This window comes from Ornithorhynchus anatinus, chromosome 7, assembly GCF_004115215.2.
Source record: "Ornithorhynchus anatinus isolate Pmale09 chromosome 7, mOrnAna1.pri.v4, whole genome shotgun sequence".
NCBI lineage: Eukaryota > Metazoa > Chordata > Mammalia > Monotremata > Ornithorhynchidae > Ornithorhynchus > Ornithorhynchus anatinus.
The window spans coordinates 68,535,322-68,555,848 of NC_041734.1; the positions used below are offsets into that span (position 1 = coordinate 68,535,322).

The 20,527-nt window shown below is 45.1% G+C and overlaps 1 protein-coding gene across 5 annotated transcripts in view; it reads right to left on the minus strand.

The window, feature by feature from the left end:
• Positions 1 to 20,527, minus strand: part of SRPK1 (SRSF protein kinase 1) — a 59,019-nt gene that overhangs the window by 20,620 nt on the left and 17,872 nt on the right. For 3 of the 5 annotated variants that reach the window (XM_029068700.2, XM_029068701.2, XM_029068695.2), the window contains exons 3-9: positions 15,946 to 16,064; positions 14,348 to 14,456; positions 10,148 to 10,235; positions 7,266 to 7,353; positions 4,192 to 4,298; positions 1,688 to 1,853; positions 136 to 161 (exon numbers count right to left, since the gene is read on the minus strand). In XM_029068700.2, coding sequence (XP_028924533.1) covers positions 136 to 161; positions 1,688 to 1,853; positions 4,192 to 4,298; positions 7,266 to 7,353; positions 10,148 to 10,235; positions 14,348 to 14,456; positions 15,946 to 16,064 — 703 coding nt within the window. Of the gene's footprint in view, positions 1 to 135; positions 162 to 1,687; positions 1,854 to 4,191; positions 4,299 to 7,265; positions 7,354 to 10,147; positions 10,236 to 14,347; positions 14,457 to 15,945; positions 16,065 to 18,677; positions 18,722 to 18,960; positions 19,066 to 20,527 lie in introns of those variants that run through there. The other 2 variants (XM_029068696.2, XM_029068697.2) reach the window with 2 other exon arrangements.

Below are 20,527 nucleotides of genomic sequence, written 5' to 3' on the forward strand. Positions count from 1 at the left end.
CAGCCTGGGGAGCTCTGGGGGAAGATTTTTCTGCCAAGCGGGGAAAAAGATTGTGGACAGCTGAGGTTTCTTGCTTCCCTAACTAAGTCAAAGAAACAAGGCCCATAGTTAAGTAGCCAAATCCAATATACTTACTGGTTTGGGCTGGGGAGCAGTACTAACTGGAAAGGAAAGAAAAACATTTAGTAAAACAGACCACTATCCAAACCACAGATTCCACACCCAAGGTCTGGTGAACATCAGCTGGGAGTGGACAGGAGGATGGAAGGGGAAAGTGGGACTCCCCCTTTTATCATTTCTCCTGCGACGATGGGTGACGGTATTTTTCAAACGGCATTTGCTAAGTGCCACGTGCCAGGCACTGTAATAAACTCTGTGGTTGACACCCCGATAACCAACAATGACACCGACGATAACAGCACTGGAAAAACGAATCCAGAAGGGCAGCCACAAAAATCAAGGTCTGGGATTATATGCGACCGAAAAGATTAAGGCTCTTCAGCCCGGAATGATGAAGGCTTCAGTGGGGGAGGAATGGGACGTGACTGAAGCCTGCAAAATCATGAATAGGGTGGGACGGGTGAACGCAGAAGTAACCGTTCGCAAAATCCCACCAACCCCACTGAAGGGGGAGGAATGCAATCAATAGCAGGAGATGAGCCTGAGGAATCTGTAATGGCAGAAAGTTACGCAGGCAGAAAATATCACTAAGTTCCAGAATGGCTTGGTGAGAGATCCTTAATGGGCAGAAAAATCTAAGGGTGTAAAATGGTGCAACCCACCCAAGAGGAATTTTTTAAATGGCTTTTGTTAAGCACTTACTATCTGCCAGGCACTATTAATAATAATAATAATACTAATGATGGCATTTGTTAAGCGCTTACTACGTGCAAAGCGCTGTTCTAAGCGATGGAGAGGATACACGGTGATCAGGTTGTCCCACGTGGGGCTCACAGTCTTAATCCCCATTTTACAGATGATGTAACTGAGGCCCAGAGAAGTTAAGTGACTTGCCCAAAGTCACAGAGCTGACAAGTGGCGGAACCAGGATTAGAACCCATGACCTCTGACTCCCAAGCCCGGGCTCTTTCCACTGAGCCACACTGCTTTTCAATTCTAAGCTCTGGGGTACATATACGGTAATCAGGTTGGACATACAGTCCCTGTCCCGCACAGGGCTCCCTGTCAATCCTCATTCTACAGATGAGGTAACTGAGGCCCAGAGAAGTGAAGTGACTTGTCCAAGGTCACGCAGCGGACAGAAGGTGGAGCTGGGAAGAGGAACCCAGTTCCTTCTGAATCCCATCCCCACCATTTTGTGCTGCCTCCGTCAGAGACCGAATCCTGGGTCGAACAGACGGTCTGTTTGACCCAGTTCTCCGACACTGCTTGCGCTCTGATGGAGGGACGAGCACAGCGCTGCCGTCTAGATATGGTTTCGGCTGTCAGGCTCTCGCCTACCACTAATGGGGCAACAGGTCCATTTCCCGGCCATCGGAATCCCTGCTAACCAAATGACATGAGCGGGGACCCTACCATCCCAAGGGGTGTAAAGGGTCAGGAGTGGGCGGGGGCAGGATCAAACAGCCATCTGACCCTCCCTGCCCCAGGCCCACTTGGGGGAGCTCCCCGAACGGGGTAAAATGCCTCTCGGGAGAGCGGCCGGTGGCTCCGAGGGAAAAGCCACCTGCGGAGCCAGAAGGGGGGGGAGCGCCCGATCTCTGCCATTCCGTGGCTTCGGCGGCCAGCCTGCGGATGTACTGCTCGTTCACCGACAGGAGGATGTTTTCCGGCTTGATGTCCGTGTGGATGATACGGCACTTGGTATGTAAATAATCCAGACCCTGCAGGACCTGAAGATGGAAGCGAAAGAGTCATCAATTGGAGGGATCTTGATTGGACAGATGGGAACTGGGGGACCAATTATTTTGTGGACAATTGAATCGTTATGTAAAATCGATTCCTGGTATGAAATTTTGGCGGTTTTCCTGAAAGCTTAAAACAAACAGAAAAGAGATGCTATTGATGATGATGTTGATATTTGTTAAGCGCTTACTATGTGCAGAACACTGTTCTAAGCGCTGGAGTAGATACAAGGTAATCAGGTTGTCCCACATGAGGCTCAGTCTTAATCCCCATTTTACAGATGAGGTAATTGAGGCACAGAGAAGTTAAGCGACTTGCCCACAGTCACATAGCTGACAAGTGGCAGATCTGGGATTCGAACCCATGACCTCTGTCTCCCAAGCCCGTGCTCTTTCCACTGAGCCACGCTGCTTCTATTGAGGTCACAGTTCCACCAAGAGGCCTTCCCCAATTAAGTCCTCTTTTTCCCGACTCCCTCTCCCATCTGCACCGTCTATATACTTGGATTCATCCTGCACTAAGCGGTTGGAAGAGAACGATACAAGAATAAATGGACATATTCCCCGCCCACAACGAGCTTACAGTCTAGAGAGGGGGAGACAGACATCTGTACCCTTTGGGTGCTTGGCATTCACTCCATCCTAGCACCATGACAGAGTGGATAGAGCACAGGCCTGGGAGTCAGGTCATGGGTTCTAATTCTGGCTCTGCCACTTGTCTGCTGGGTGACCTTGGGCAAGTCACTTCACTTCTCTGCGTCTCAGTTACCTCATTTGGAAAATGGGGATTGAGACTGTGAGCCCCATGTGGGACAGGGATTGTGTCCAACCCAATTTGCTTGTATCCACCCCAGTGTTTAGTACAGTGCCTGGCACATAGTAAGCATTCAGCAAATACCATAATTATTTACATACATATCTCATTTATTTATATTAATGTGTCTCACCCTCTAGACTTGTAAGCTTATTGTGGGGGCGGGGAACATGTCTACCAACTCTGTTCTGCTGTACTCCCCCTTTTAGACTAAGAGCACATTGTTGGGCAGGGATTGTCTCTATCTGTTGGCGAACTGTACATTCCAAGCGCTTAGTACAGTGCTCTGCACATAGTAAATGTGCAATAAATACAATCAAATGAAGTACTCTTCCACACGCTTCGTACAGTGCTCTGCACACAGGAAGGGCTCAGTGAATACCACTGATTGAAAAACAGTGACAACTACCAGGCTAGGAAGATGAAGGACATTTTTCAAAGTTTACGAACCCAATTCTATTTGGGAAGTCTGGGACATGAGTCCCACCGTGGATCGATCATCTTACTTTACGTGCAGGGGGATGAGTTCCAAATTCAACCTGAGATGTGGTCCTTTTTAGGGTGGTTTCCTTTTATCATGGGATTTCCCAGTCACAGGATCGGCTGAAGAGCCAAGAGATCCGCACGTTCTACCCATCTCCCATCTCCACCACTGCCCCACCTTCACCGAAAGCACTATACCCTCTCTAAACCTTAACTTCCTCATCTGTCGGACACTATCACCTGTCCCTCGCTAAAGAAAAATGGAACGTCTTGTGAAAACGGATGCTACGCAATTAGACCAGATTATGCCATTGAAACAGTAGGCCCACCTAGACTCTAGTATAATCGTTATTATACTGCATTTGCCCCTGCCTACAGACGAGAGCACCTCTTCCTGACCCTTCAAGAATTATTATTAGGACGACAGCTGTAACTGAAGCAGGGGAGGAGAGGGAGAGGCTATTCATCAAAGTGTTAATAATAATTTAACGTCCTAACACCGCATTATGAAAAGCTGCATAATCCCTTAGGGGTGAACCTCCAGGTTTTCAGACAATGAGGTCACAGAGCCCGTCACGCTGCCATTCAAAAGCAGGAAATGGGCACGTGGAAGGTTTGCAAAGTTAGATCTGCTTTCGTTCAACTGAACTTTAATATAAAACTAAAATGGCATTAATCCGAAAGCATGGTTAAACAATACAACAAAACACATACCAATCCATCTGGTAAAACTTGAAGCCAAGCACTGATTGACTTTTATATTTTAAACATTGTTCTGTGTTGAAAGGAGAATGTTCCCCTCAAGATCGCTGTTCAAATTTTGCCCATTTTTTTTTGGTTTGTTTCAGATAAACACTGATTGATCCTCAGGGGCCAAGGGAGAATTTCAGACAGAGAACTGATTTTCAGAGTTGGTTTACTTTCAGTACAATATAAAAAATAGACAGTTCTACATCCGTGACAACAGACAATACCTGACAGTATCGAAAACAAAACAAACAAAAAAAGCCTGAGAACCAGAACACATACCTGCTGGATGATTCTTTTGACACAGGGGAGGGGAAGCCCTTGGTAATTTGACTTGATGATCCACTTGAGCAGGTGATGACCCAATACTTCAAACACCATACAAATGTCTGTAAATGCGTCAAGGGTAAAATGGAGGAGACACATGGATACAATCTATCGGGATACATCGAGCTACACACTTGCGGCTCATCGCCCGCCGCACACACGCATCCACCATGGAAACACTCAAGGAGAGCATGTCTTCTCTCAAAAATGAAAGTTCTAGAACATGAGGAAACCAAATGACTTTATTCCACAAGGAGAATTATAGGTGTTAAAGTACATTTCTTTCCCAGGGAGGAGGCTATAAACTAGCCTTTTAACTTCTCCATCACACAACAGAGCCAATTTAAGTATGCTCAGTGTTGTTCACCTAATATTACCCTGGCACAACCCAGATTAAAAGAGTGAGCCCATTAAGATTTGAGAATTCATGTAGCTTTTGACTTCTGAATTATCTAAGCATTTTATAATTTGTTTCTAATTTCCATGATCAAGGGATAGTTCATCTCTATTTACAAATGAAGAATAAAGCCAGAAAAGATGTGACCTGTGCCTGATCGTAAAATCGTGCTACCACAGCCTAATTCAATTTGGTATGATATTCTAACTCAGAGGCCATCTTTCTGTGCAATGCCTTTTTCCTTGGATATTACCATGAATGCAAAAAATGAAATTATCTTCTTAATCATAACCAAAACGACTTTAAGCGCTTACTAAACGTCAAGCAGAATACCGAGCGTTGGAGTAGATACAAGATAATCAGGTCCTCACAGTCTAAGTAGGAGGGAGAAGAGGGACTGATGATGAGAAAACTGAGGCACAGAAAAATGAAGTCACTCGCCCAAGGTCGCAAAGCAAGCCATAGAACCAGGATAAGAACTAAGATCCCCTGACTCACGGGCCTGGACTCTTTCAATTATGGGTACACATACTTACTAAGATTCGTTTTCTACTGAGTTATTTTCCTTCTCTTATGCCCGGCTAAATCTAATCTATTAAGTTAGAAGAAATCTTCTTGGGCTTCATTTAGTTAAAAAGGAAGTGCGGCAAACTCCAAGCTAAAAGTAAAAGGATCATAAACAGTGATCATTCTTAGGACAACTCCCATTTCCACTGGCCAAGACAGCGAATATCACAAAATGTTCTTCTACAGTTAGATGACAGAATTGGTCATTATTCTAGTGCCATCCTGTGGTTCCCTTCGTGCACCATCACATTGCTCAGCTTGAAACAAGAAAGGGCCATGTTCGGTTAAACCCCAAAGTCCTTGATTCTTACCACCAGCTATGAGATTTTCAGAAACCTTCCTTTGCTCCTGGTGTCAGCTACTGTGCACAAGATAGTAAATCATTAATCTTAAGTGGCTTAAAGAAAAAGTACATTTTCAATTCATCTTAAAAAAATATTGATTCAATTTTTCAAGATTGAAGATTTCATCTAGTCCTAATAACATAAGGTCCTTTCCCAAACATATATGCTAATGTTTCTCCCCCACCCATGGATGTTAGCTTTTCTATATGAATGGGGGCAGGGATTCTTGGGGGTCCCAGGGTGGGCAGGGGAGGAGTGTGCAGGGGCAGGGGGTGTTCATTATGGGCAGGGAACTTGTCTACCAACTGTGCTGTTTTGTAATTGCCCGATCACTTAGAACAGTGCTCTGCACCCAGTTAGCACTCAATAAATACCACTGATTGACTGGAACAAGCTTCAAGAAACCAACAGGCCTGAGAGCAATCCTGGGTCTTTTCAGCCCTGATCGGTAACAGGTCTCTTCAGAGCCCTGAGATGAGCAGAGCCAGGAGTCCAGTTCAAACACAACTGGAAGCCATCACCCCTGTGCAGTGAGGACCTGTGCCCCAGGCCCCTCTTTTGTCTCTTGATACGTTTATAAAAAGCATTCATTTAGCTTGATTAGTCCCAGAAAAGGAGAGAAGAAAAACCCTCATCACCCTGGAGAAGATTTTTCTTTTTGTAGCTTAGAGGTCATAAAGGACGTAAGAAGGCATCACTCAGTTTGGCTCATCCATATTACCATTATCATTATTATTAATAATAATAACAGCAACAATGATAATGGTATTTAAGTGCTTACTATGTGCCAGGCAGTTTACTAAGCACTGGGATGTAAAAAATGATCCGGTTGGACACAGTCTCGGTCCCACATAGTGATCACTTTCTGAATCCCCATTTTACAGATGAAGTAACTGAGGCACAGAGAAGTGAAGTGACTTGCCCCAGGTCACACAGTGGACAAGTGGCGGAGCCGGGACCAGAAACCAGATCGTCTGACTCTCGGGCCTGTGCTCTTCCCACTAGGCTGTGCCGCTTCTCATGCCCCACACAGTCAGCATCAATCTGAAGAGAGTCCTGCTGGCAGTTTAAAGGCCAATGAAAGAAAGTGGTTTCATTCCAGTCTGCCTTTACAATACAAATGCTGCATAATATTGCTCCCTTCCCACGTGGCTCAGTGGAAAGAGCATGGACTTTGGAGTCCGAGGTCATGAGTTCGAATCCCAGCTCTGCCACTTGTCAGCTGTGACTGTGGGCAAGTCACTTAACTTCTCTATGCCTCAGTGACCTCATCTGTAAAATGGGGATGAAGACTGTGAGCCCCACGTGGGACAACCTGATTCCCCTGTGTCTACCCCAGCGCTTAGAACAGTGCTCTGCACATAGTAAGTACTTAACAAATACCAACATTATTGAGAAGCAGCGTGGCTCAGTGGAAAGAGCACGGGCTTTGGAGTCAGAGGTCATGGGTTCGAATCCCGGCTCGGCCACTTGTCAGCTGTGTGACTTTGGGCAAGTCACTTCACTTCTCGGTGCCTCAGTTACCTCATATGTAAAATGGGGATTATGACTGTGAGCCCCACGTGGGACAACCTGATTCCCCTGTGTCTACCCCAGCACTTAAAAACAGTGCTTGGCACATAGTAAGCGCTTAACAAATACCAACATTATTATTATTACTGCCAAATAAATCTCCACAGTTAAGCACTTCTAATCTTACAATTGTTTCTTAAAAAGGATACGGGTCCCGTTCACTCCTGAGATTTTGAAGTCATCTAACAGCTGAACCACCATCTCTCTATTGGGATCATTGGGATCAGTGTTGCGGACCTAAGAGGAGAAGAGACGATATCTGGTCAAGAAAGGCTACTCGACTGACTGTATTTATTGAGTGCTTACTATGTGCGGAGCACTGTCCTACCAGCTTGAATTGGCTCCCCTCAACTCCTCAAAGTCCTTCTGCCCCCCCGCCCCCTTCCACCCTGTCTCCCCGTTCATCTTAAAATCTAACTCCCATACTTGTGCCATGGATCCCATCGTCTCTCCCAAAAATGTGTGTTCACACCTCTCTGGCTCCCTCCCCTCTGCTTTCAAACTAGGTCTAGTCTCTTTCAAATCTCCAAAAATCTTCTCTTGATCCACCACTCCCTCTAGCTACTGCTTTTTCTCTCTGCTTCTGTCCTCATCCAAATTCCCCGAATGGGCTGTATCCAACTGCTGCCTTCCTGACCCCCTGTAATCCTGATTTCACTCCATTTGGCCCTGGCTCCTAAGCATCTCCAAAGGCTTTATTTCAACAAGACTCAATTTCTCCTTGACCTCTCTCTCGGCTGCCTCTGATGACAAAAGACATTCTCGCCAGCCGAGGTTTCACGGCCACAGTCCTCTACTGGTTCTCTTCTTACCTCTCTGAATGTTTTTGTGGTTTCTTTTGCTGGCTCTTCTTCCTCCCTTCGCTCTTCAACTGTGGAGGTCCTAAGACGCTCTCTTCTAGGTCCTCCACTTTTCTCACCCTACACTCGTCCTGTCTCATACCTATCCTACTCAGTCACCGGCTTTATGTGTCAAGCCTTGTACTGAGCACTGGAGTAGATACAAAACCATCAGATGAGACAAGGTCCCTGTCCCACATGGGGACTCACGGTCTCAATGGGAGGGAGAAGGGTGATTTGAACCCCATTATACGGCAGAGGAAACAGAAGCGCCACTCATCAGGCTCCGTTACCACCATTATGGAGACGGCTCCCAAATCGATCCATCGGGCCTGGCCTCTCAACTTGCTTTACGATGTCATATTTCCTCCCGCCTCCACAGTACCTCTACATGTCAAACCGGTGGACACCTTAAACCCAATATGGCAAAAACGGAATTCCTCATTTTACCTCCGAGCCTACCCCTCCTCCTGGTTTTCTGTCACGGTCACAACCGCCACTATCTTCCTCCTTCCGGAAGCTCAAAACCTTATGGGTTTGTTTTTGGGTTTTTTTTTTTAATCTTCTGTCTGCCTTTCGCTTCTCTCAGTCAAAACCTTAAGGGTTTGGTTTTTGTTTTTTTAAATCTCCAGTCTGCCTTTTGCTTCTCTCAGTCAATCCTGCCAGTTACTTCTCTATAGTACTTTCCAGATCTTCCCCCTCCTCTGCACTCTTACAGTCTCCACTTTGGCTCAAATCTCAGTCAATTTCCGACTGGATTAGTGTGACCTCATACTGGTCTCCCTGGCTCCTGCTTCTCCCTGCTTCAGCCTACCTATACATTATTTATTTTTATTAATGTCTGCCTCTCTCTCTAGACTGTGGGCAGGGAAAGTGTTTGCCAACTCTGCTGAACTGTACTTCCCCAAGCACATAACACAGTGTTCTGCACACCATTAAGTGCTCAATAAATACCACTGATGATGACGATAGACGCCTGGGTCAAATCGATAAAACGTTGGGCAGAATACATCACTTTCCTCAAAATGCCCATTTTTCTTGGTGTCCGACAAAACCTCCTAAACGCTCAATTTAAAGCTCTCCACCTGCTCTCTCCTTCCTACAAAGGCTATCTATGTAGCTACTTTTTTTCTTTCACTACACCCCAGCTTGACCTCTTTGCTCCTTCCTAATTTACCTTCTAACCATATTTCATTCAATTATCTCATTTCCGATTTATTAGATTTTTTATTAGATTATGATGCCCCTCTAAACTTTAAGCTCCTCGTAGGCAGGAACTTGTCTCCCAACTCTGGTGTATTGTGCTCTCCCAAGCATTTAGTACAGTGCTCTGCCCACACGGTACGTGATCAGTAAATAACACTGATTGACTATTCGCTCATGCCTTTCACCCTGCACAGCCACTCCTCCCCTCCCTACAAAGGCTCTGGTCTCCAGGAGACACATTACCTGGCAAACATAAATTTTCGCATCCCAATCACTCACCCTTATCACTTACGTGTGGATCTGTTCATTGTATTTAATGACCTACTTTTGTTTCACCCGCCTCGTCGCAAGCAATAGATCCACTAGGACCCAAAGTAAGAGCAAAGATGCAGTGCTAACAGGTTTTTAATTTGCATCTCCCTGTCTCTTCCCTTACACTTAGGGCAAGAACCATACTTTTTATCTCCAGTGCACGTTGTCAAGCACCTAGTACAATGTTCTGCCCAGAAGGTGCTCGATAAATACGGCCGCTGCTGACGGTAAGAAATTACAAGACCAAAACCTCGGTCTTGAGCCGCAAATGAGAGAATGGACATTAGGTGCTTCTCTCGCCAGAAATGAGGGCGAAAGCTAAGGTGATGTGACCTGGAGGTTATTAGCAAAAGGATATGCCAGTTGCTAGGAAAGAAGGCTTATTTACTCACCCTGAACTTCCTTTTGCCACAGCAACCAAGGAGGACTTTGGCTGAAGTATTACTATAGTAGACCACCCTTCCTCTACTCCCCAGTGGATGTGAACCTTGCTATTATGAATCAAAAGACGAAGCCACTGAAGCCTACCATATTTCTTTTTGACTTTGCCCACCGGACAAGCAGACACTGTTGTCTTGGGTCCCCCCAAGCTACATAAGATTTTAAGGGATGAAAATAGACACCCAACCTCACGGAAAAAAAGAAAAAAAAAATCTGCCTGACTCAATACTTACCGATTTCAGCAACTTGATTTCATCCAGAGCTGTTTCGGTGTAATGTTCAGCACTTTTCACTACTTTCATCGCCACAAACTTCTTTCCCCTAGATATGGTGAACAGCAATTAATGCGAAGTACAAATAAAAAAGACCCATGACAACATGGGGATATGTAGGAAGCAGAAAACTATGAAACTGCACTAAAGGATGGCAATTTGTCACTTGGTCAGTATGATACCCTGGGCAGCGCTGAAGCCTAGTGGAATGAACACTAGCTGACCATGGGAGACTAAGATCTAGTGGTGACTAGGTTACTAATTATTTGTGCTTCTTTTGAAGAATCATTTCCATTTCCTGTGTCAGTCAGTCAACAGAATTGATTGAGCCCTTACTGGGTGCAGAAAACCGCATTAAACACAGGAGAAAGTACAACATAACAGAGTTGGTAGACTCATTCCCTGCCCAGTGCAAGTTTACAGTCTAGAGAGGAGCTTAGAGTGTAGCCTCAATTTCCGCATCTCTAAAGGGAGGGCATCAACCACTTACTAACACATGAAGATGTTGGGAAGATAAAATAAAATAAAATGTTGTGAGGATAAAATTCTTTGGAAGAATCACCTAAGTTTTTTGTGTTAAATAATGGAATTGACTAAGTGCTTACTGTATGCTGAACACTGTAGTAAGCACTTGAGCAAGAACAATATTACACAGTTCGGACTCATTCCCTGCCCACAACGAGTTTACAAGTCTAGACGGGACCTTAAAGTGTACAGTCTCCATTTCCTCATCTTTAAAGGGCGGGCATCAAAATCGCTTAGTCTTTATTAGCACACAAGGAGGTTGTGAAGATAAAATGTGGAGATACTCAGTCTCTACAAAGAAAGGCTCTTTTTAAAGCCAAAATCTTTTTCATCTTTACGTTGAAGTCCCCACTCTGCAGGTTTCGCTACTGTCTCCCTGAGTTAAGATTTCCAAATGAAATACAGGATAGAAGATCATGGCTGAATGACCCACGAAAGCAACCCAAGTGCTGCATCTGGGATGGCTCCTTGAAGATGCCGAAGGGTGACAATTAGCTGTAAAATGGATGAAGCAGCGTGGCCCAGTCGACAGAACACGGGCCCGGGAGTCAGAACGGGGGACGGTGAGGAGGTGGGCGGCAGAGGAGCGGAGTGTGTGGGGTGGGCAGTTGGAGAAGCAGCGTGGCTCAGTGGAAAGAGCACGGACTTTGGAGTCAGGGCTCATGAGTTCGAATCCCAGCTCTGCCACTTGTCGGCTGTGTGACTGTGGGCAAGTCACTTAACTTCTCTGTGCCTCAGTTCCCTCATCTGTAAAATGGGGATTAAGACTGTGAGGTCCACGTGGGACAACCTGATTCCCCTATGTCTACCCCAGCGCTTAGAACAGTGCTCGGCACATAGTAAGCGCTTAACAAATACCAACATTATTATTATTCCCTGTGCCTCAGTTACCTCACTTGTAAAATGGGGATTAAGGCTGTGAGCCCCAGGTGGGACCGCGACTGTGTCCAACCCAATTTGCTTGTATCCACCCCAGTGCTTAGTGCAGAGTCTGGCACATAATAAGTGCTTAACAAGTACCACAACTATTATTATTAGTCGTCTTCTCCAAAGCACAGCACTGCACTGCTCCATTTTAGTGTCTGCCTTCTCCTCTAGACCCTCTCTCAAGAGGATATGTACTGAAAACTGTTCACTTCTAGAGTTTGCTGTTAGGTTCTAATTCTTATTAACTGCTGCAATTGAGTCCGACAGTTGGGAAAAATAAATAATTAATCTCCCAGAGAGGGCTAAGGAAGTTTCTAGTTGTAATCTGAATAACTGGCCAATCATGTGTTTGTTTATAGACGACAGCAACTATACTTTGGCTCTCTTGTTACCAGGAAAACAACAGTTGAACATTCCTAATGGAAAGCCAGAATCTCATGGAGGAAATATTTAAATAGAGCTATATATTCTTGACACTTTGGGGAGAGAAGTAGCATGGCCAAATGGATAGAGCCCAGGCCTGGGAGTCACAAAGACGCGTGTTCTAATCCTGCTTCTGCCCCTTGTCTACTGTGTGACCTTGGGCAAGTCACTTCTCTTCTCTGGACCTCAGTTACATCATCTGTAAAATGGGGATTAAGACTGTGCGCCCCATGCGGGACAGGGACTGTGTCCAGTCTAATCAGCTTCTATCTACCCTAGCACTCAGAACAGTGCCTGGCACTTAGTAGGCGCTTAACGGATACCATAAAAAAAGAGAGTATTTAGAGTACTTTGAGTATCAATTAGAAGCCTCTCAAAATTACAGCACCTGACTCTAGACTGTAAATTCGTTGTGGGCTGTGAATGTGCCTACCAACTCTGTTGTACTGTACTCTCCCAAGCGCTCAGTACAGTGCTCTTCACACAGTAAGCACCCAATAATTACCAGTGATTGATGGACTGATGAGTACAATCGTCCCGGACAACTTTCGGTTTGATCATCTTCCCATTTCTGTGCTCTCCAGATTACATACAACAAAAGATCTTAGAAAGCTTTCTGGAGACCAGAGTAACTCACTCAGTAACAATACCCCACCATTAATTCATTCAATAGCATTTATTGAGCGCTTACTATGTGCAGAGCACTGTACTAAGCGCTTGGAATGTACAGTTCGGCAACAGATAGTGACAATCCCTGCCCAGTGATGGGCTTACAGTCTAGTCGACTGTATTATTAAAATCAAACTCACTGTCCAACCTGGGGAAATTACAACTGGATTCAGTTTTCATCTTTGTTCTAATCCCCGCGCTACCACTTACCAGCTGTGTGACTGTGGACAAGTCACTTCACTTCCCTGTGCCTCAGTTACCTCATCTGTAAAATGGGGAGTATGACTGAGCGCCCCACATGGGACAACCTGATTACCTTGTATCTACCCCAGCGCTTAGAAAAGTGATTGGCACATAGTAAGCGCTTAAATACCACCATTATTATTATATAATTCATTCATTCAATCGTACTTATTAAGCTCTTACTGTGTGTAGAGCATTGTACTAAAGTGCTTGGGAAAATGCAATACAACAATAAACAGTGACATTCCGGGCCCACAACGAGTTCACAGTCTAGACAACGAGCTGAGTTGGTAGACGTGTTCCCTGCCCACATGGAGTTTTCAGTCTAGTAACTCGTTTTCCCTAGTTCCTCTTCCTTCTGTCCTGAGTACAGTTTTTAAGAAAAAGTCCTGTATTTTTGATTCTAAAATTCCAATTAGATCAGTTTACATAAGGCTTGCATTACTGTGGTTAACAGTATCGTATCTTCAAGAACTCAAAACGAGAGTGGACCGGGTCTGCTAATTCTGTTGTATTGTACTCTCCCAAGCGCTCAGTACAGTGCCCCGCACGTAGCACTCAGTAAATACCACTGACTGATGGAATGATAAAATGGGGGAGAACTGGAATTCAATCCCAATTTTACAGATGAGGAAACTGAGGCACAGAGAAGTTAAGTGACCTGTTCAAGGCAAGCAAGTGGCAGAGCCAGCACTGGTCCTCTCATTCCAAGGCTCGTGCTCTTTCCACGCTGTTTCTCTCATTAGCCTTGGCATAACTAACACTGTAATTGTGACTAGTGCGATATGTTGAACACAAGGTCTGAAACTTTAAAGGAGACTAAAGAATCAACGGTATTTACTGAGGGTTTACAATGTGTAGAGCACTGAACTACGCTCCTGGGAGAGTACAGCAGAATTAGCAGGTACGTTCCCTGCCCCTAATGAGCTTACACTCTAGAGGGGAAGACAGACATCAATATGAATAAATAATTCATTATATATAATTTAAAGATATATCTATAGGTGCTTCGCCATTGAGGGTGAGGCAAATATCAAATTCTAATGAACACTTCTCTAGAGAAGCAGCATGGCTCAGTGGAAAGTGCCTGGGCTTGGGAGTCAGAGGTCATAGGTTCAAATCCCTGCTCTGCCACTTGTCAGCTGGGTGACTATGGGTAAGTCACTTCACTTCTCTGTGCCTCAGTTACCTCATCTGCAAAATGGGGATTAACTGTGAGCCTCACGTGGGACAACATGATTACCCTCTATCTACCCGAGCGCTTAGAACAGTGCTCTGCACACAGTAAGCGCTTAACAAATACCAACATTATTATTATTATTATTTGACCATAAACTGCCTAAACCAACTTCCTGGCTTAGGATTCAAACTTACTGTATGTCCCAAGACAACCATACTGTTGAAAAGTGTCCCCAGCCCAGCTTCCGGATCACATGATATCTCCCGTTAAACAGATCCCCAATCTTCACAAGATGATAACCTCCTGGAAGCAGAAAACAAAACAGAAACAAAAAAAACACACACATACACAAACAAAAAGGTTAAAAAAAAAGGTCTTTCCCTTCCTAGCCAAGAAATATAACCAGGTTGGAGAGAGGGACAAGTTATTCATTTCTTCCCAAACCTCGGTAGGAAAGGGGGTATTAAAGCGAAGGTGGCATGTGCTCTCTCTCTCTAGCTATTTTAACAAAATAAGCTACATTGGGTTAATAATAGGTACAATGGCCATCATGTGCTCACTATGTGTCAAGCACTGTGCTACGTACTAAAGTCGATCAGGGTAAACTGATCAGATACAGTCTGCCCCACACATCTAAGGTGGTATGTAACCATTTTGTTAAAATTACTTCTTTGGCTTTAACTCACCTCACCGGAAGAGAAACGTCTTGCCTGGCAGCCACAAGGCCACACTCGGGTAGCCTGCTAAAAAGTCTCGGCCACCTAAAGCACGGCTTTCAATAGATCTGGGAGTCAAGTAAACATCAGGTACTTTTCCAGGCTGAGTGACGCAGGCCTGAATCAATCTTTCGATAGATTAGAATCCTCGGGAGGAAGGCCGTGTTGGGACGCTAATCCCTAAAGATGCCCAAAAAGTTTCTTGAAGAAACAGGTAGCACAGAATGGCTACCTCCCTCATCTCACTCCACTTACCTCCACATCTCTGGTTTAAATTAGCAGACAAGAGAACTGGTTTTCAGAATTCAGACTTAACACTATAGGGAAAGGGTAGATCAGCTCGAATGGGCTGCAGCATGGCACCCTGGAGTCAGAGGTCATGGGTTCTAATCTGAATCTGCCACTTGTCTCCTGTATAATAATGTTGGTATTTGTTAAGCGCTTACTATGTGCAGAGCACTGTTCTAAGCGCTGGGGTAAACACAGGGGAATCAGGTTGTCCCACGTGGGGCTCACAGTCTTAATCCCCATTTTACAGATGAGGGAACTGAGGCACAGAGAAGTTAAGTGACTTGCCCAGAGTCACACAGCTGACAAGTGGCAGAGCTGGGATTTGAACTCATGAGCCCTGACTCCAAAGCCCGTGCTCTTTCCACTGCGCCACGCCTGTATGGGCTTGGGCAAGTCACTCCAACATCCAGTTACCTCAGCTCCTCTCCCCAAAGCGATTACGACGTAAGAATGTACCGATCATAGAGAGCGCTGGAGTCTCTGACTGTTAAATACCCAACAGTGAGGGCAAAGAGAAACTACCCAATGCAGGATCTTGTAGAATCAGAGAAGGCTAAAACTAAAGCAAAGGCACCGCCCCCCGCATCCAATGAGGTCTTCACGGACCACCCGTGAAACAGTATCCCTTAAGTACATGCAGCACTTTAGCTCTTAGAGAGGTAAAGGCAGACGGGCCCAGGACCTCGACCAAACACTGTCCCAAGGCCGCCTAAATATCAACCACAGGAAACCGGAGACAAACGAGGTGCCGCAAACTCAACCCTTCCTTTCTTCACAGGTCTCACCTTTGCAGTAATCATTCGGGTCTTCCTGTTCGTCATCATCTGACCCCAGAATCTCTTCCTCTTGTTCGGGGTGATCATTCTCTGAGTGGGGGGCGGGGCCTCGGTGCTGAGTCTCGGGTCTAAGGAAGAGCACACGTGAGTTCCTATTCACTCCAACGAGAGAGGCAGATTAAATCAATCGATAGTATTTATTGAGCACTGACTGTGGTGGTATGTGTTAAGCACTCACTTGCTAACATGCTAAGCCCTGGGGTAGAGTCAAGGTAATTGGGTTGGACACAGTTCCTGCCCACATAAAGCTCACACACTTATTCCCCATTTTACAGATGAAGGAACTGAGGCCCAGAGAAGAGAGGCGACTTGTCCAGGTTCACAAAGCAAACACCGTACAAAGCACTTGGGAGAGTACGATGCAAAAGAGTTGGTAGATACGCTCCCTGCCCATGATGAGCTTACAGTCTAGGACAGTTTAGGTTATTCTTAGAATAAAGAAAGCCTCTTTCTCCATTTTGGTTTTTCCCCTCAGGGCACCTTCAAGTAGACAGTACAGGTAGCAAAATTTATCAGTAGCCCGGTAAAACTCATTTAAGGCACTATTTCTCCTGGACAGGCATAAAACCAAATCACCCGTCGTCATCCGCAACTGATTGGGTTGAATCTGAATGGACATCACCCTTGGAGAAGTCAACTTCTTAGTGCAACCCCAAAGTAGCCTGGAACTTTCAGTGCCTTGACCGTAACTGGATAATTTACTTATGTACACACTCGTATTTTACTTATTTATATTAACGTGTCTCCTCTTCTAGACCGTAAACTCTTCGTGGGCAGGAAACGTGTGGACTGACCGTTATACTGTACACTCCCAAGTGCTTACTATAGTGCTCTGTCCCCAGTCAGCGCTCGTTAAATACGATCGATTGACTGATGGAGCCCATGAGCTAATTCGGGTTTTCATTTCTTAAGGCAGATGTCAGACTTGGCCAGGGACATGGATAAAGATGATGAAATTTGGATGGGGTTTCTGGATTATAGACCTTCTGCCCCAAACCCATCATCCCTCTGCTGTTATAAAGACCGATTAGCGATCCACAATTTTTAAAATGGCAGAATACATCACTCATCATTTAATCCCTCATTCCACTTGGAATTTCAAACTCAATTTTATTCTTTGGAATCTTATATACACACACAGCAGGTACTCAGTCAAACTAAGAATTCAAAGTCCCTTTATAAAGAATAATGACCTGTTTTTAACATTTCTATTGCTTATATTTGGTTTCATTTAAGGTGTCATTTGGTAGGTCAGTGATCTATCACAGCTGGAACTAAGTAAAGCCATATCCAGTGGGTTTTTTTGATAAAAACAAACATCTGATTTTCCGAAACGTGAACGGGAGAAACATTTTTCTGTTAAAAAAAAAAACACATTTTATTTCCCATTTCCTCTGAGCCTCCAGGCCCCATGGAAAAATAAATTATTTACCCCTTTGAAAAGAAGCAATAGAATGGCCATCGAAAGATGTGATCTTATGGCTGCCGGTGTTCTCGGAGAAAACGACGTAGTTCTTGATTTCCAAAGTGCAATGCAGATTTCTCTTGCTCATCCACCTACCTTCCCTATGTATCTAGACGCATGTTAGTGCTGTTTTTCAATAACTCATTTGTTAAAACTGTGCCAAGCTCTGACTTCCATGTGGGCGATGGGGTGTTGGCTAAGCGCTGCCAAAGTTCAGAACAGTAGAAGCTCTGTTACGAAGGTTGCCCCACGTTCATAAGAACCCAAGATGAGGATTTAAATAAGTCAACTAGGGACTATTAATCGGTCCTAAATTTTTCCCTACACGGACTTGCTTTAGACTAATTCAGCGCACGTAGCTCATCGAAAATGAGTGTGAAAGTCTTAAATTGCAACAACCACTCTGGGTCGTAAGCATCGGTGAGTCGCAGCTTTGTAACAAATTATTTTAACACGGGTACTCCCCAAACCACGGTTTTTGTCTCACAACTGGACGCAGGGGTTTCGACAAAGGATCTGTGAGAGCAAGGCGGTTCAATTCTGTTAGGATAAAGAGTGCTGAAGAAAGCATGTTTGCTGATGAGAATCTTTCAATTAGAGAGCTCTTGACCTTGTATTATTTCGGCAGTTCATACCACGGCAGGAACTCCCGCATACACTTTCCAGCTGAGAGGTTATCAGAAACTCTCTGAAGGATTCCCAAAGAGTGACGTGCCCTCCTTCTAAGGGGATTAAATATACTGAAGGGATAACATACTCGATGGTCTCAAAATCCTGGGCCCCAAAGAGATCTCGATCCTCCTAGAAAGGGCTCTCAAAACAGAGAACACCTCTATCTTAGGATCTAAGTCCTCATCGAAAACCTCTCCAACTGGAATTCAATTTTTTCTTTCCAGACAATCACTGGCAAGTGCCAGAGCATCACGGCCTCCCAATTTCCGTAGGAGACACTAGACCCGCAATCATCCTTACATGGCAATATCAAAGCGGTCAAGTAATAAGTTTTTCTGAACAGGAAAGCAAGCACTCACATAACCAACCAATTCCACCCACCTCCATGTTCTTGCCAAATCTCTGGAAAGAGCAGCAGGCTCCTTAAGAGCCTAAGTATGTTCCCGGAGCCCCTGACTGCTATTGGCAAAGAATGCCAAGAGAGTTAGGTAAATTAGCTCGTCGGGACCTTAAAAAAACAAAACACCTTTCTCCACGTTCTCACCTACTGTCAGTTGTTGGCCGTGAGTTCATCTCACATGCCAAAGAAATTATTCTGATCTCTTCATTCCTAGTCGGTTTCTATCTCCTGCAAATCACCAGATCTGGATCTCTAGTGAGCTCTACGATCCCGTACGAGCATCTTTGCGAGAGGAAGCGACGAGGTCCGCACGTTAGCACGCAGGGGGCTCCTGTGAACTCCACCGAGGAGGAGCCCATGCAGGAAAATCAGAGGTTCCTTGTTCGACCGAGAGATTTTTTTTACAGCAAAAATGAATCCAACGTACCTGCAGGAAGCTCGGATTCCCATTGGTAGAGGCACCTCTGAAGATGGACCCACGGTTTTACAGAGAGCCATCCAAACCCGAGCGCCAGCCTGCTTCCCTGGCAGAGGGGCGCCAGCACGCACCCACCCTCACATATGCAACGCAGACGCACACAAACACACACACGCTGCTGCAGGCAGAGAGCCGCCTCTCCTGCGTGCGGCGAGGCTTAGGAATGAGAAAGGGGACCCAGCCTCCTCCACCTAGCTGCAGATGGCCAACACTGCATTGCAGGTGACAGGGCTTGGGGTACGAGCCGAGGGGGCCCTCGGTGCATCTGCTCTCTGGAAGATTGACTCGGTCAAAAATTTACCCAGATCCAGGGCCATTCGACTGGCTACCCAGTTTGAAAGGCTCTCTTCTCGGAAGAAAAGCTAACCAAAAAAGGCTTATTCTGAAATTCCCCCTGCTGCTGTTTGGATCCTCTCCCCCCATCCCCCACCCCCGGGCCCTGGTCGCATTAAGCCGGCGGTGCCCTATTTTCTCATTCAGGAGTCGGCTGGATCCTTGGGCTCGGCCGAACGACCGTCTCGTGATAAATAATGAAAAACGCAGCCGCTTCAACCCGATCAGCTCGGGAAAATAAAAAGGAGAGAACGGATGGAGGATATAAAGATTTTCTAAAATGATTCTGCCACAGTTACCAAAACGGTCTACGAGGTAAAAAAAATCTTACAAGAAAGCTGGAGGACACCATTTGATCAGAGATTTAACTGCTTACTACATTTTAACATGAGACTGGTTTTTTTGGAATTGCTCTTCCCGGCCTCTTTTTAAAATCCAACATCTGCCTTGTTAGATAACAGAACCTAGAGGAATAAGGCCAGAAAGCAAAGTTTTGAGGCGATTTCACTGAAAATGAAAATACCAGCTGGCCAACACAGTCAACTGTATGTTCGCTGGTAATATTCTCTGCTTAAAATGAATAAGGCAAGTCCATTTTAGGCCCCAGGATCTATGGCTCGTTAACGTTGCCTTTAAAAGGTCCACTCGAGAAAATAACCACCCCTAAGCAACCTCTGAAAGTGAAGATGGTATTAGTCACACTGATTTTTTTTTTTTGCAGCCACCAAAAATATGTGGAGGAACCATAGACTATGTCCCACTATTAACCCTCTGGTGTCTATAGATCCTTACATATGCCTTTGGATCATTCTGGTTTAAATGAATTAAGCTTATGCCAAAATTATGCTTCTTTCCATGATAAAGCATCCCAAGTTACAAACTGTACAACTTGAAAGAACGGCAATTAAAAACCGTTTTTCTATGATCCCGGACACTTTAAATTGCAACCAATTCAGGGGCAATCATAACAACTAGCTGAAAACTGTATACACATTTTAATGCTTTCAAAGATGGAGGGCACTGTTTATTGCCTGGGAAATCACAACTTGGCTCGGCCGTCCTTGAGCAGCAGCAACGAAGGAGTTGGGGATGGTTTCTTGTGGTGGTTTTTTTATTTTTTAATTGAAAGTTGTGAAACTGCTTGCTACCCAAGGAAAAACTTCGCGGAATCAACCTAACCAAG